General features: G+C 33.5%; 1 protein-coding gene across 1 annotated transcript in view; it reads left to right on the top strand.

Annotated features, from left to right (window-relative positions):
• Positions 1 to 17643, top strand: part of LOC136853579 (uncharacterized) — a 359829-nt gene that overhangs the window by 253964 nt on the left and 88222 nt on the right. Inside the window, 7 exon segments of the mRNA XM_067129318.1 lie at positions 649 to 693; positions 2334 to 2545; positions 3549 to 3792; positions 4029 to 4160; positions 5652 to 5669; positions 12093 to 12113; positions 16824 to 17003. Of these exon segments, the coding sequence (XP_066985419.1) occupies positions 649 to 693; positions 2334 to 2545; positions 3549 to 3792; positions 4029 to 4160; positions 5652 to 5669; positions 12093 to 12113; positions 16824 to 17003 (852 nt within the window).

Raw genomic sequence — 17643 nt, 5'->3', positions numbered from 1 at the left:
TGATAATTAGGTGCCTAACCTGAATAGACATCATTATCTGGAGGAGCAGTACTTAAGGCAGAGTAGTTGAACAGTTTTACTGTCAGATGGAATACTCTGAGAGAAGGTGTGGTTTCAAATAGATTTATCATATATATTTTATCAGTGGATTTCATATAATGCGGCTTCATTTTGATCTGAACTTAGGTTACTGTACTCTGATACCATGCTGCATTAATACTGTAGAGTGATAGAGGTTTGCATAGCGTCAAGTTTAATGTGATATTACGTGTCCATAGCACATACACTCGCACAGACACAAACACGTTCACATTGCATAATAAACTTCTGTATATACAGTATGTACACATACAGATGGCTTCACATTTCTCAGGTGTCATTATTCAATTAATATTTCCTATGGTAGAAATTTGGCATAGTTTCATAGAGCATACCTGTAATTGTAACTAGAATTCCATTGTAGGATGTAGGGTCTTGGATAATGACGTGTAAACATAGTTTTTAGAACTCTATAGACATTTGATCCATATAACTTTGCGTATGGGGGTAGGCCAATTCATTTTACCATAACTCTTAGCCATATGTTTGCATTGACAATCGCCTTCATTCTTGGTAAAGAAGAAAATTAACACCAGCCAAATTTTCTAGAGAGACGACTCCTAGTTCAAGGCAAGCTGCTTGATAGGCCTGAAAGTAAGTCAATTGGCAAGCACAAAAAGAGCTGGGCATAGAGTCAAAGGTCTGGAAAGTATTGGAAGCTGTCCATTTATTTTTTCATGGACCAAAGATTTTTTTAATAATTAGTCATATGTGGCATAATTGCCTAGTCACATTTTTTTTAGCTTATGAATTTTTCCTAATCTGAAGTTAACTGTAAATATTAGGTTATGCATTTTTATATTTAATCATTTCATTTAATGAGGGAGACAGAGAGATTGCTAGTGAAAGAGTTACATGGTGAGGTTTTATAGAGAATGGTTGCTATTAATTACTGGTGGGAACAGAACGGAAACTGGTAATGGGTAAGGTATGCTTGTTTTGCAGTTATTATTGTAATGTATTTGTTTTTTCTTGAAGATTTTAAAGAATGTAGTAGAGGAATTTATTACGTGTGTGTTTTTTTGCACACTAGATGGATAAACTAGCTATCACAGAAAGGAACTTGGTTTATTCCTGAAATACAGTATACTGAATACTGTACCCTTAGAAAGTCAGATTTTAATTTGGACAGTTCTCTTAGTTTTTCAGAAAGCCATGGTAGTATTCTTAAAATTTTACATTTTTACTCATTTCATAGGTGTTGTATTCTGTTGTATCCTGAATAGCCATGATGTTACTGATTCTTTGAACTAAGACCTTGGACTCTTAGCCCATCTACTGTAGTCGTTTACAGAACCTCTACACTAGCATTGATAAAACTGATGCATTCCATCATTAGAAAAGTATTTCCAGTTTTGATCACCTTAGTAGACCCATGTGATGTAGAGACAGTTAGATGACATTTGTAGAATTTTTTTTTTAGGTTACATGGATTTTTATCTGGTGATAGAGTTGATTTTCTCTTGCTACGTTTCAGTTTCTGAAATATATATATATATATATATATTCCTTTTGGTGTCAAATGAAGATATGCCCTGTTCAGTCTTGCCTTACTTTGATGTATGCCTGTTATGAAAGCTGTCATTTTATAGTTACATTGTAGCATAGAGGTTATACCTTTCAATAAACAGCTAATGGGAACTTCTAGGAGATTTTGTTTTGTCTGACTAAAGCATTCTCAGTGTAACTGATATTGCATTGCACGGTCTTGTTAAAGTTATGCATTTAATTTTTACCTGTAAAATATTAGTGTGTGGCCCTGGGTTATGACAGGGGGCCGGGTTTTGGGCGTAGTGTGTATGCCAAGTGCCAAGTGCCAATAGGCCAAGTGGTGCAGCGCATGAGGTCCAAACGCTGGTACTGATCGTGTGGCCGTGCGGTAGTGTAGCAGCCATTAGTTTCTTTTTATGTGCTCTAGCAGTGACTAGCTACTATTCAGAGAGAATTAGTCCACCTGAAGGTTGTTCTCTGTTGTTTCAAAATGTGTCTTAGTCCAACTACTTTTTTTTGAGTCCAGTGAATCAGAGAAATGCCCCAGTAGTGACCTTCAGTATTTTCAGCCGTAGTCCATCCCTACTCTTGTCCGGTTGGTTTATTCAGTCACCCACCCTAACTTAAGGCTGCTAGCGCTCATACCGTTACGGCTGCCGCTCCCGCTGTTACCGCTGCCGCTGTGCCTGCCCCGCTTGCCATGCATGGAGCTAGCCTAGTGACACAGCCTCTCTCTTAACTAGACCTCTTCTTCTCGGTGCTAGTACCACCACCGGTCCAGCTTACCCTCGAGCGGCAACTAAACAAGAGCATCCTCATTGGTTGGAATCCACCCCCTGAAGCGCCACCTGATTCAATTGAATCCTATCATGTTTATGTTAATGGCTTGTTGAAGACTACTGTTCGGGCCACAGAGAGAACACGAGCTCTTGTCGAAGGTGTCGACTCCACCAAGGTAAGTCCTCCATTTTGTTCTCATCTCTGTGCTTTATGTCATTTTGAAGTTTGCCTTTGGAAAGCCATTAAATTTTACATTTTTACTTTTGCTTAAACAGTACTTAAGTCATTAATTTTGAAATAAACTAGTTTTGCATATTTTGCTATTTCTTGTATAAATAATTTTGATAGCTCTGTTCAAGGTAACAAAATCGTTTAAATTCTTTATCTGGTCATTTGTTAAGAAAGCAATTATTTTGTCATAGTTCATGATTGTTGTCACAATTCAGTAAATAATTTCATTACCCAATGAATATATATCCGTTCTTATACAGTATACTGTACAGTATAATATATATTTAAATAAGTGCTTTATGAATAGTTACAAGATTTTTATACTTTAGTGATCTGTACCTAACCTTAAGAAGGAATAAATTCTGCGTCTCAAAGGCAAAGAGTGCCAGGCAATATTTCATATTGTCACTGGTATTATTTTAAAGAAGGTCAATGAAGCAAGTTAAATATCTACAAAAATGAGGCCTCAGAGCATCATTATGCCTCTGAGGTTAGATATGGATGGGTTCCATGAATCCTTTCCACTCTTGTGTTATTCAGCTTAGTGTGTGTTTATGTGAATAACTATAAGGACATGGCAACCATGCTGCACACTGTGAATGAGGTGCATTCAGCCCAAGTGGGCTCTGTGGCTGAATGGTGAAGCATTCAGTTCATGTTGCTGCGTCCATGAATTGTGTTCCTGGCATAGCACCCACCAGAGCTATCAGCTGTAAATGGGTACCAGCATCTTGAACCAGCTGGATTCAAGATGAAAGGACATTCAGCTAGCTTCTCACCCTAAAGACTTACTTTGATACCCACAGGCTGTACCCTTCTGGCACCACGCCCTCCAGAGGGGGAAATGTGCATGGTAAACAAAAAGTTCTCTGTGCCTGTGTGTGATGTATGTATAGTATGTGTTTCTGGTCTGTAAGACACGATATTAAAATCGTCATTTTGTGCAGCTTCATCGTATCAGTGTGCGCTCAGTGACACCTAATCGGCGGACTTCAAGAGATGCTGCCTGCACTATGGTCATAGGGAAAGACTCTCCCCTTGGACCAACCAGTGTAAAAGCAACTTCTATTACATCAACATCCGCTGTCATTTCATGGCTCCCTTCAAATTCAAACTTCCAGCACACAGTTTGTGTTAACAATGTTGAAGTGCGCACAGTCAAGCCTGGTGTTTACCGCCACACTATAACAGGTAGTGTTTCAAAGTTATCTATTGAACTTGAGTTCTATTCAGTTATTGAAATTTATATAAATTTTTACCTTAGATCAAACCTAAACAATAAACGTTTAGAGAATGTAGCATTTGTATCAAATCCTGATGACTGTTTTAGGGTAATGAATGAAATGCTAGGTATCAAGAACATTTAATGCCTTAGCTATAGGATTGCTTTAATTACTGAGCCATCATTAATACACTGCACTTTTTAGGTTTGTCCCCCAACACGACATACAGAGTGACTATACGAGCCAAGAATCTCAGAGCCCCACAGTTCGATGAGAAAGCCAGCAAGAACCAAGATAGGCTCTCGACCACCATTGAATTTCGAACCCTACCAAAGGGTGAGTGTTTTTTTAAGATCAGTTTCGTTTCATGAAAATTGTGTACAGGATTGATTAGCTGTTGTCTGTCTTGCAGAGATTTCATTTCCTGAAATATTACATGCATACACTCATATATAACTGAAGTGACTTTTTTGTGTATACAAAAAGAAAGTGTTAGTCTTCAAGAGCATTTGGAATAAGCAGGGGTTGGGTAAATGTCAGTTATTTGTATTAACAGTACACTAACTCTCAAAACTCAATGCGAATAGAATGCATTTCATACAGAATTTATTTGATCTTATTATTTGTATATTGGATATATTAGTTTCAATGGATTTTATGAAGACCTGAGATACTTTAAGAGTTAACAGAGCATTATCATGGAAACAATTAGCCACTGAGCTAGAATGTTGGTAAATATAACCAGAATTTTAAGTTTGATCATTATTATGCTCGTAGAGGAAACGCTTGTGATACGGTAGTTTGCAATAGATTACCAACATTGCATATAGCTTCTGCTTTAGCAATGGGAAGAAACATCTGAGGGTTTAAACTTCTGTAATTGCACTTTGTTACCCATAGTAAGTACAGTACTACACAATTCTGCTCCTGGAACAAAATGATAAAATGTGGGTTTTCTTTGTAACTTCATGAATAATTTGGTAACAAGGTCCTACGGACTGTGAATGCATCAGATATGGCAATGAAGTACAGTAGATACTGTATTTGTAGTGCTAGTATAGAAACCATTGGGTTTTCAATGCAATGTGGGTATTTTGATAGCCTGTTAATCTTGGCAGTAGATGTAATGGTAAATTAATTATTTTGGGATCTTGAGCATTGTCGTATTTTGTAGATAAAGTAGGCAGTTCTGTGCTAAGATCTTAGAGTAATTTTGAATGTCGCCTGCCTAGAATGAAAGTACAGTACGTGTATGGCTGGTGGTCTTCTATCTTAGATTTTAAATACTAATTTTTTTGAGACATGGTAATAGCATAGATGCTAAAACTGCAATGTAGATGTAATTATTCAGCTGGTTATAATAATGCTATGGAAGTTTTATAAGTTTTCCCGTTTTAAATCATTATGACAAGATCAATTTTCTTTAGATTTTTCACTTTAATCCAGTTGGTAGAACATGATATTAATCTTTAAAAGTGCATTTTATCAGGCCCATCAACCATGTCCTATAGATTAAGCATGTCCTTGTGTGGAAACAGCCCCATTACAAAAGAAACACAACCAAAATATTAGTTGGGAGAAAACACTGTCCTTTAGTTTAGTTTCAGACTTGACATTTCATGACTGAAGACAATCACTAGTAACTCGTCTTAACTCATCTTAACTCGTCTTATCACTTGTAGGGATTACAGTGTTACTGCCTAGAGTTCCTTTTTTTAAATTTGACCATATAGTGCACATTATTGTTATTACTACTCTGATTTTTTTTATGTGCAAAAACAATTGCCGTGTCACTTAATGAATTCTAATTTATGTATTACTGATAAGATGCTGCAGCATATATTGGTAAGTATGCGGATTGTTTTGGTCCCCCGGAACGGGTGCCTCTTACTACAGTGCCTGCTCTTCACTTGATATAATATTTCTCATCACATATGGAGTAATATGATGATCTCATTACATATTCCTCAGCTGTGTTTGATTGCATTGCCAAGATGAGTTGGGATTTCTGGATACATTTTTTGCTGGCTTTGTGGATTTGTAGATTTTGATATCATTTTCAGATAATTGTTAATTGTTGTTTGGAGATCCATACATTGTACTTTACTGCAGTCATTGAAGAAAAGCGTTTGCTCAACGTCACTAGTTATATCCAAAAGGCAATGATCACCCTTTAGGCCAAGTATTCTCGATACTTATTGACTTAGTTTTCTGAAATGTAACTAAAGGGTGCCTCACTTGACATTATTATTATTATTATTATTATTATTATTATTATTATTATTATTATTATTGTTATTATTATTATTATTATTATTATTATTATTATTATTATTATTATTATTATTATTATTATTATTATTATTATTATTATTATTATTCAGAACATCAACCATATTCATATGGAACAAGCCCACCACAGGGGCCATTGACTTGAAATTCAAACTTCTCAGGAAAATGGTTTTCATTCAAAAGAAGAAATGGATGTAATAGGAAGTATAGAAAGAAGAGATCAGTTATTAGAAAAGAAAAAATAATTAACAAATTAATAAATAAATAGTTACTGTAGGTAGTAATGCATTGCAGTTTTGATTGAACTTTTGAGGTTCCACTTGCACATCTTGAGGGAGACTGTTCCACTGTTCAACAGTGTGAGGAATAAAGGACCTCTGCAACTGAGAAGCTTAACAGTGAGGCACTTTTACTGCATAGTTTGTGCTGCTCGTCAGCAAATCTAGTTGCTCTTGGAAGGAAGAGAGGATCAGGGTTCAATTGTGAATGCAAAAGATCTCTGTTAGAATACATAACTGCTAATGTTAAGAAACAGAAACCTACCACCACAGCCACTCTGTCTAAAAGAGATAAATAACACAGATAACATATTAGAGGTTCTTCTTTGCATCCATCTTGGTGAATACCAATTCACCTACTTCAAATTATTATCAGTTATAGTTAATTTGATTTTATATGTACTGATGTATTTATCTGAAGTAAAGTAAGATTTGACAGATATTCTATGTATACAATGAATTCCTCTGTCACAAAAAGATAAATAAAAAAATTAATGACTGCATTCACTTTTAACTTCAGTGATTGGAGATAAATGCATTAGAAAAAGACTTCTTATTAGAAGGTTCATTTTGTTGGCAAATATCCATGATTTGTATGAAAATTGTCCCTTGAAATTCTCATAGTTTTCATATTAACAACCAGAGTACAAATTATGCGAATCAGAATTTAGCTATTGGTTAATGATGTTCATTACAGTATTTAATATGCTGTTCTGTTATATTTACACCTCTACAGTCATGCTTCTGATGTGCCAATAAAATGTTCATGTTTATATATATATATTCCAAAAACCCGCTCATCTTGGCAGATTTATAGTTCTGTGTGTATGGTTTGCATTGTTAAAGCTCCTCAAATTGCATGTGCAGCCTGCTAATTCAGATATTGGTGCCATTCCATTTTAGGGTTTTTTTTTCACAAAGATGGTTACTCTTTGTGGACAGTGAACCAATTCAACGATGTATTTTGTAGGACAAAATACCTTTTATCTGTGACCTGATATTTTTTCTTTTTTCTTTTATTCATTATCAGTTTTGTTTTTGTTTTTCTTAAAGTATATGCTGAAGTCTTAAAAGCTTTGTACATTATGCTAAAGATTTTATGCCAAGGTTTGGTTGGAGGGAGAGGGTTTCAGTCATTTCAGAAGGTGCTACAGCACTATATATTTTTCCTGATAGATGAAAGCAAGGATACTGCTTCAATGTCGATACACCTTTTTGAATTGACTTTAGTTTTTAAGTTCAGTTTTAGCGTCACCAAAAGATCATTGTCTGCCTACATTGTTTTGAGATGAGTGATGTACAAGCTGATGCTGATAAGACGTATTTAAAGGCCCTACAAAGTGTATCCAAGGGTTCTGTACCTACCGATCTAAGACATTCACTATGAGACGAAATCAACGACTTCAGAATTGAGTTTAATGAGAATGGACTTTCTAAGACAGGTTGTAGATGAACTCGAGAAAAAGATTGGTTGATACACAAAACGAATACATCATTCTGTGACCATGCAAGACACCAATACATAACTGAGTGAATTGATGCAAATTGTACATAAGCCTCTGATTTGTTAGATACATTTTGAAAATTTATCTTTAAAAGTGTGCTTGCCATACAAAAATGAATAATTTATCAAGAAACTCTGATAGATGGAGTTGATCTTTAAAAGTGTACTTGCCATACAAAAACAATTGCTAATTTGTCAAGAAACTCTGATGGATGGAGTTTGTCATCAAAGGCATCCATCAGATTGTCTTGTTGGTGATATATGTCCACAAAGGTATACAGTCCCCATGCAAAGAAGATGGCATAATGACTCTCCAACAATGCACAGTTATGCAAGCTATCAATGGAGTGAACATCAGACTTTCTGAATGTGTGTAACTGCTTGCTAATGAAGTGTTGCTTTGCTGTCACCACCTCTTACAGTTAGAAGTTTGTTATGGATTTTGATGCTAATCATTGATGCTATTTGTTACCTTGTATGAATACTTTATTAATGAGAAATGAAAAATAAGTTATATAAATAGTTTGGATGTTATATTTCAGAGGTTAAGTAGAGGTAGATTTTAGGGAGTACATTCCATAAAATGGTTGGTATAATTATAAAAAGACTTCTTAAGCTCTTTAGGAAGAATACAGTTTTAGGTTCTAAACATAAGTACAATTTGTTTTTAATACAAACCTCTAGCAATTTGGAAATGATGAAAACAGTTCTGGATAGACAATGTAATTCAGTTAGCATTCATAAAAAAAAAAATGTGACTGAATATTCTGAGGCAGCTGTTTGAAAATTCAGATTAAATGAACAGAAATTGCTGAATGAAAAGGGGTTTCTTTTGTGAATCCATAGTTAAAAGTATGCTAGTAAATTTTCTTCAGAATGATGAAAGTAATTGAAGATATGATTTTGTAGACTCCTCAATGATAGATACTCAGAAGAAATTACAAGCAGAGACCAGAATGTCATGCTTTTGCAGATGCCAAAATTCATTTTTTAGCAGAGACTGCAATCAGCATAATTATAAGGCACAAGTCATATTTTGGACAAGTAGAAATAGGGAGGTACTGCATCTCATGATAAAATCTCCTGTCATCACTGAAATGCTGGTTGTATGTTTATGAATATACTTTTTAATATTGTATGAAAACTTAGTACAGTAATTAGATTGCCCATGCTGATTTTTTGTTGCTCTCTATGCAAAAGATGTAAAATCTTAGTTTTTCAAAGACTTGAGAAGACAGGTAGAGCTTAGGCCAGAAATGAAATGACATGTAGGGCTGAACATTTTTTTACTTGAAAGAATATCCCATGAATAACCAAATCAGAATTCTAGTGTCAAAAGTCTCTGCACAAAATTTGTCATCTTTGAATGTCTTTCTATACCAACTAGAATGAAGTAATGGCTAGAAGTGAGATGACAAATATGGGTAAACATTTTTTGAATTGAAAGCATATCCCATGAATAACCAGATCAGAATGCTAGTGTCAAAATCTTTGAAGGATTTGTCATCTTAAATACTTTCGTATGCCACATAGAATGAATTAATGTTGATAAAGTATTTATACATGGAAGAAGTAATTTATGAAAGGATACATATTTATAAGAAGCAGTTTTTCTATTTTATTTACTGCAATTTGGAATAAGCACAAAGTAAGAGGTGGTCCTTTATAATAAGGGAGTTGTAAGATGGCACGTGCCTCCCTTCGTCTCATGATGGTTACTCTCCCCCTCTCTGTGTTTCATGCCCCATCAGGTTGGAGAGGTAAATATTATAACATTGCTTTACTGTTACCCTGCTTATGTCCCCCACCCCACCCCCACCCCCCACAAAATCCCTACCTTCCTTTTATTTGTCTGTCAATCACAAAGTGAGACATAGATGTCTTCCATGTCATAGTTTTCTTCATAGGTTCTCTAAACTGTGTAGTACCCAGTTGTTTAGATACTGTTAGCCTAGTCATGTTTACCTGTCACTCCTACACATATTTTCTCTGTGTCTTAAAGATCACTGTAGTTTGGCAATTTTGAAAAAATATAAAAAGATTCACTTTATACGGATATCTATAGTAAAAGCTAGCTACTTTATTTTTTTTAAATGGTGAGTGTAAGTTACCTTTAAAGAATATTATTTTTTATTTTCTCTTTCACAATACTCACATACGTTTTCTTTTATAGCATATTTGTATATAATACAGTACTGTAGTTACAGAATTTTTTCCATTCTTATTTTTATTGTTACTATTTCATTAGAGAAGTAGAAAGCTGAATTGTTGGAGTTCTTAACAATTTTATCAAAGTTGTGAAAGAACCCTTCAGCATATCATCCTCCCTCTTTTGTATGACATTCCTCAATTATTTGACCCATACGTCAACTTTTAGATTATAAATATTGTAGTTCACATTTACGTAGGAAAGGAGGCAGAGAGTATCAGTGAGTGCAGTCCTTTTCTTATATATTCAAATGATGCAAATATTCTTTTCAAGAGTTTATTTTCTCTCTTTCTGATTATGGCCCACTTGTTAGGCATCTGGTATCCATTCATCTGTATTTTTTAAGGCTGATAGTTTGAAAATATTCCCCAAAATTAGAAAATTGTATAAATTTAGTGACAGGGTGTTGAGAAGTGTATTTTGTCAGTTTACAAGAAGACTTTACACAGTTTAAGGTCTTTGTATGTACTTTACCTGATTTTTGCAGCGAGACCTGGCAACCTAGACATTGTGCCATCTGATTCTGAAGTACTGGGTGGCAGTTATTTAGGTTTCAGAAATACATAGTTATTTTGAAAAAAAGAATTTTAAGTCCAGTTCTCAAGTAAGCTTCCTTAGAAGTTGCCGTATACCTTTTTTTGGGGGAGAGGGGGTGGGCTAATTAATATGAAATCATGTATGGGTTTTTAAAATACAGTAATCTGCTCTATATCTAGACCTCTAGAATTTAAAGCCACTAGTCTAGCTCACTTGTGGGTTGGTCAACGGTTGTATACACCACCCACAACTCTTTATACTTTATATGTTTTATTCAGATCACTGACATTGAGTTTTTGAGGTAATTGTTGCATAATTTACAACTTTGTAATTCATTATTTATTTTTAATGTGTTAATCTGTGCCAGTCTGTTGATGAGTTAACAGTTGTTGGAAAACTTTTGGGGTATAGTGTTGAATCAATTCATTTTTGGAAATGTTTTTTATCTCCTATGTGTAAGTTTTGATATTTTAAGATGCGAATGTTATATCAGTGAGAGAGAGAGAGAGTCCAACATTGTGTGTGTGTGTGTGTGTGTGTGTGTGTGTGTTCTGTTGGGTGTGTATAACTAAGTTTGGCCGTAGCCATCACATATTTGACAAAGAAGCATGAGTTTATTGATTTGGTTCAGCGACATATAACTTATTTTACTGTTTAATTCAAGGGAATAATCAACAATAAAGTAATTAAATTAAATTACCTTCAAAGGCATGTGTGACCTAAAGATTTGAGCTAATTACTGCAGACATAGGCCCCCCCAAAAAAGATAAACATCAGGGGTCATTTATTAATTTGTTGGTTCCAGTTTCAAAACAAAAAGAATATTGAAAGAAATCTATGTGGGAAAAATGCAATGGTCAGCAATTTATGTAAAGCAACCTCTTTATATTTTCATTTCTTGAAGTGTTGCAGTGTAGTTTATATTAGATTATAAATTATTTTTTAGTGGTTTACAAGTAAACTGACTGTTATATATATGCATCATAAGTACAATATTCAGTTTGTTTAATGTTACATATACCGTATAGAATACTTTTGTATAATAGTAAAGATATTTTATTTTCACCTGAAAATTATTTATTCTTCATGTGAAGATGTAGCCTATTTGAAAGGGCATATCTGTTGTAAAAAGTTCCACTCGAGTTTACATTTTATTTTTAAGCAGTCATGACACACTCTACTTACATCATGGGAATTATACCTGTTTGCTTTTTGTTTTGAACGTCGACCTGAAATAAGCACCCACATAAAATCGAACAGTTCACAAGACTGAATTTAGAAATAGTAGTATTATCTGTGTTAAACATAGCCATGTAGACAAGTTGCTGTTAGTGTATATGAATATTGGAAATACTGTATTGGCAATACAGACAAATCATTTTTAGTATTTAAAAAAAGGTGGATTTAAAAATATTCTAATCATTCATTCTCTTTCTTTGTCCTCACAGATCCGAAAGGTAAACCCATGGGTAGGACTCAGGACGTTTTCCTCCCTACAGAAACAAAAAAAAAGCATTATTGCACCAGTAGCATGCCCCTGGGAATAGATCACATTCTGAAGAAGTCCTTTCTTAAGAAAGACAAAATAGCAATTATTCATTTTCATTTTTAGGCAGTTTTTTTTTTCTACCAACCTTACTCAAAACTGAGTTTTCAGCATTCAGGTCAAGTTTGTGGTTTACTGGTTTGTCCTTAAATATTTTAAAAGCACTTTTTTTTTATTTTTTATCTTTTTCGCATTGCTTCTTTGTCTTTTCCAGTTAAGGAAATGGCTTCATAGCCTTCACTGCCTGTTCCCTGTGTTATTTACTAGTGGCTATCCAGAATCAGAATAAACATATTGTCAATTTTTGCAATGCAGCATAATACAATCTCAGCTGTTTTAATTAATTTATGTCTATAAAGTTCTGTATAGAAATTATACGTTGAAATTTAAAATCAGAATTGTTGATATGAATAATTCTATCTGGAGACAAAATAAAATCATTAGATTGGGACATATATTTTTTGTAGAGGTATAAAAACTGTGGCATTGCCTAACACACTTTTTCTTGCAGTTTTTCAATTTAGAAGTAATGTATAATCCCTTTTTGACTCCCAGGCATAGTTTTATATTCTCCCAGCTCATTGGTAATGTCTTTAAGCTAGGTGACCCATACTGTAAATCCAGTTATATAGCTTCCTGTAAAAAGATGGCTTTTAGCTGTTGTATTGATGCTTGATGCTGTATTGTAATCATGGTATCTCTAGTAGCAGCAATATTGGACAATTTTTCGTGTTCCAGTAAAATTCAGTATCTTTTTCAAATACCATTGATTTGTTGATGGAATGTCTTACCAACTTGGATAACCACAAGTAGATCGCAGTGACACAAGACATTATTTAGACTGCACAAAACCTCCACACATGATCACAGTATTGAAATCTGCTTGTGTGAGTTGAGACAGTTGCAATACTTCATCAAAATAATTCTGCTGTATAAGGAAGCATTTGCTAACGTTCAATGTTTCTGATGTTTCACGATTACAAAAATGGTTCTGCTGTATAAGGAAGACCTTGATAGTGTTTGGTGTTTCAGAATTACAGGCTGAAAGTACCATAAAGCCAAATGTCTCAATACTTCAGGCAGTTTTCCCTAACTGTGAGAAATAGCATCCTGACTGTTGTGAGAGTTCACGCACCATCCCTAGACAAAGTGGATTCCTGTCTCATGTCATTTTGTGTGTTTTTTTTCCTTTTAAGACGGTGAGATTCATATACTCTTGTTAGTTCACTGAGTTCTGGGGTTGTGGCTTTTAATATGGTATCAGTGGCAAAACCTTATTTGAAAGGTTTTAAAAAAACAGATTTTTTTTTTCCTGGGGAAGTAATGCTGCACTTTTGGATGTGAAAGGATTTTTATTTTGAAATTTTTTGCTATAGTTTGGATTATTTTCCAGTTCTTCGGTATTTTTCATTTAATTATTCTGCTGTGATTACATGATAGCTGAGATTATTTTATATCCACAAGAGAAGGAATATTTATTAGGAAAATCTGAAATATATTTGTAGGAAGACATTACATGAAAACTTATGAGGTTAATTTGGTTAAAGGAAAAGCCATAAATTGAATAAAAAAAATTAAAGAAATCCACATGACCCCAAAACTGCATATGGATTTCTTAAATGTATTTGTTCTTCAGTTTTTGTGCTTTTTTCATGTTTCAAAATTCGATACTGATCTGTTATCATCACTATTTCAGTTGCTTATACATGTCCTGTTGTGCAGTTATAGGCCATTGATAAAACTCATGTCTTCAATTTTTTGGATTTGAATACTAGAGTAATTGTATGTAGGTGTCATTTACCCATAGCAGAAGGCTGTTGGAGAATCATGTAAAATTATTTTATATCAAGGCAGCCTTTGCTAGTTGTAGGATTAGTTCCTGATAAGCTGTAATTCTTTGAAAAAGTAGAAGTGTGCCTTAACCTATTCTGCTCTCTTGCTTAGGTAAATGTATCAGGACTAGTTGTTGTGGTTCCCCTTAAATCTATTGTAATCATGGCTTAGGTAAATGTGTCAGAACTTGTTATTGCTGAGGTTCATCATATGCTAGTGGCATTGATGATATAGTATAGTGTGCGGTATAGAAGTGTAGTAATTTTTTGTATAGCTCAGTTGTGTACATAACACTCATTGTACAATACAGTAGTACAAACACTTTATTGCTATGTTACTGAACTTTGATTTAGGAATTAATGAGTTGTAAATATTCATTACAGGTAAGGACAGTGCCCCTCCAGAACCCAACTGCCTATCCTTTGCAGTTTTATTTTTATTACTGTATTTTTAAATTTTTGCCATACTTTCTGTCTTCTAAACTTCATTGTTCTCCTTTTATTTTCAGATTTTTTGAAGTATTCTATAATTCCTTTATCTACCATGTACACATAACATTTATTTTTCATTTCTATTGTTTTTCTAACCTCTTAAATTATCTTTTCTCTTTTAATTTTCATTTATATTTTAGTTTATTATCTTATTTTCAACAACCCAGTTTCTCTTTTATATTCTTTGCTCTTCCCCTCATTAATTCTCTTTCTGGCTCCTCATTCTTAGTTCATTTTGTGTTTGATATGAGCATTCTCCCAGTCCCACACATTATTAGGCTAAATTTCTCAAGCTAGACATGTGGGCTAGATATATAACATGTTAGGCTATTATAATACTTTATGTAATATCATATCATTGCTTCCTGATTGGCATGATCATCCTCATTTTTTGTGTTTTTAACTGACTGTTTGCAGTCTGTGTTCACCGGCTGTGTGGGGCAATTTGATTTTTTAAGTTTGAATTGTAGGGGTTTCATCATTGTTCGTTGTCAGGTGCTTGATTTTATTTTTATGGCAGACAACTGAAGTACTCTATGGTGGAATATGGTGAAATACTTAATGCTGTGCTGGTATGGGGCTCCTATGTAAACAAAATCCCACATCATCCATTTTAATAGACAGATATATCATAAGTGAAATTTGTTTTATGATTAGTGTAATATGAATATATAAAAAAGTTCCATAGAGTGTATATATGTGTGTATATATATATATATATATATATATATATATATATATATATATATATATATATATATATATATATATATATATATATATATATATATAGATATACATATATAAGTGAATCCCACAGGATTTGCTTATACACTGAATCACGTGCATCTACAGTACTGTGATTTTTAAGTATATATATATATATATATATATATATATATATATATATATATATATATATATATATATATATATATATATATATATATATATATATATATATATATATATATATATATATATATATATATATATATATATATATATATATATATATATATATATATATATATATATATATATATATATATATATATATATATATATATATATATATATATATATATATATATATAGTGTGTGTGTACATACACATATGCACTTTTGTATGTACATGTATGTATGTACTTTATGTATGTATACATATATTAAGAAGAAATAGATCAGGTGTTGATATTGGGGTATTTACATATGCAACAAAAATCATTAGTTATTGCTACAATAAAAACATTTCTTAACTAAGATACCTTGCAGCTGACTTAAGATAATGAAGATAAATTAAATTTTTTCCCCTCTTGGAATAAAAGAAATATATTCAGCTACATGAATTTAAAAGGCAAAGCTACAAGATATCTTTGACGGAAAATTATTGTTTTAAAGTACAAACCATCCTTACATCTTTGTGCCTCTGGCTTTTGCATGAGAAATTCACAAGCACATGCACAAAATGCACATTTTGGTGACACCAATAACATATACGGCCTTTCTACTCTTATTCATGATCCTATAGGTTTTTTTTAAGTTTTTAATGTCCTCAGTTCCCCTATAAATCCTCCCCTGCAATGTAGATATTACAATTGTAGAAGTAGCTAGATGAGTGAGAACTGCACTGAGATAATGAGACTGTTTTTTGACGTATAATACTTAGTATGTAAAATGCCATTTCAAAAATGAAGATTCGCTTTGAAAGATTTTTAGAGATTTCATTTGAGTAGGGTACTTTAGACTACTATATATATATATATTAACTAGAATCCAGAGCCTTGAATTTTGCTACCACATTTCATAATAGTATTTTAAATTATGCATGGAATCTGAAACTTAGGCCTAAACACGGTCCATACTCTCTCAGAATATTCAAAAGTGCAACATTCAGATGTACAGTAAGTAAAATTTTAGGTCACTAAGCACCCTTCAGTACTAATATTTCGAGCTATATTACCTGCTTACAGCAATGCAAAAAATAATGAATTAGTGATGGAATTGCAATGGCTTGATGCTCATTTTGGTAGTCATGACGAATTTACCGAGATTTTGTAGATTACTAGATAGTTTTGTAGGACTGTATAAAGGCTTCTGTATGACTAGGAGTGATGTCGAGGTTATCACCCATGGTTTCAGGCAGCTTTTGATTGTGAGAAGACCACTGAAATATTTACTGAAGTCTTAATTTTAATCAAGGTACCACAATGAATTGTCTCGTCTGAAACCTGGGACAATCGGGACTCTGTTACAAGTACAGTGCATCTCGTGTACCTGTTGAAAATTATTACCTGAACTATTTCTAGGATTACCGGATCCACCCGTGGACGTGCAAGTGGAACCCGGACCACAGGATGGTTCTCTGTTGGTCACCTGGCTCCCTGTCACCATCAACAGCACTGGAGGGACCTCAAACGGAGCTCCTGTTACTGGTTATGCTGTTTATGCTGATGGCAAGAAGGTCACGGAAGTGGAAAGTCCTACTGGTGAGTAATCCTGTTACTGGAGAGTTTAGTTTTTGGGAAAACATTGAATGGGGTCATAGACTCTTTTGTGGATATTTTTTTTCTCAAGTCTTTAAACTACAGTAATGTTAAATTCACTCCTTATGTTTTGCATGTACAGTATGTTGGAAGTGATTAATTTCTCTATGAAACTGGTTTCAAAGTATTGTAACTGTACCCAATTCAAGAATTACAGAAAATAAGGAGGACATATTTCAAGTACCTGTATATATACAGTAGTATGTATATTTTGCCAAGACTTTAGTTATAATGCTAAAACCTGATTTTAAAATCAATTGAGCAGTTTTACAGAAACATGGAAATAGTGTACAATGAACCTTAAGTAGCAGGTTATGCTATGTAATATATTCCAGGAATCAAATTTTAGGGCTTGAATACACCTGACTGAAATGAAATTTAAAATGATGAAAATTGAAGTAAAATCAGTTTTGCTTTGCTTGTTGTATTTGCAAATTCATTCCTGACTGAAACTTGGTAGATTGAGTAGATGTTACTCCAACATTTTCTGGCTTGAATACACCTGGCTGGAACAAAATTTAAAAGGATGAACACAAATACTGTACGGAGTCAGTTTTGCTATGTTGTTGTGTTAGGAAATTTT

This window comes from Macrobrachium rosenbergii, chromosome 27 (genome assembly GCF_040412425.1).
Source record: "Macrobrachium rosenbergii isolate ZJJX-2024 chromosome 27, ASM4041242v1, whole genome shotgun sequence".
Taxonomy (NCBI): Eukaryota; Metazoa; Arthropoda; class Malacostraca; order Decapoda; family Palaemonidae; genus Macrobrachium; species Macrobrachium rosenbergii.
The sequence above is the reverse complement of the archived record's forward strand: the minus strand, read 5'-3'. Positions and strand labels throughout refer to the sequence as shown.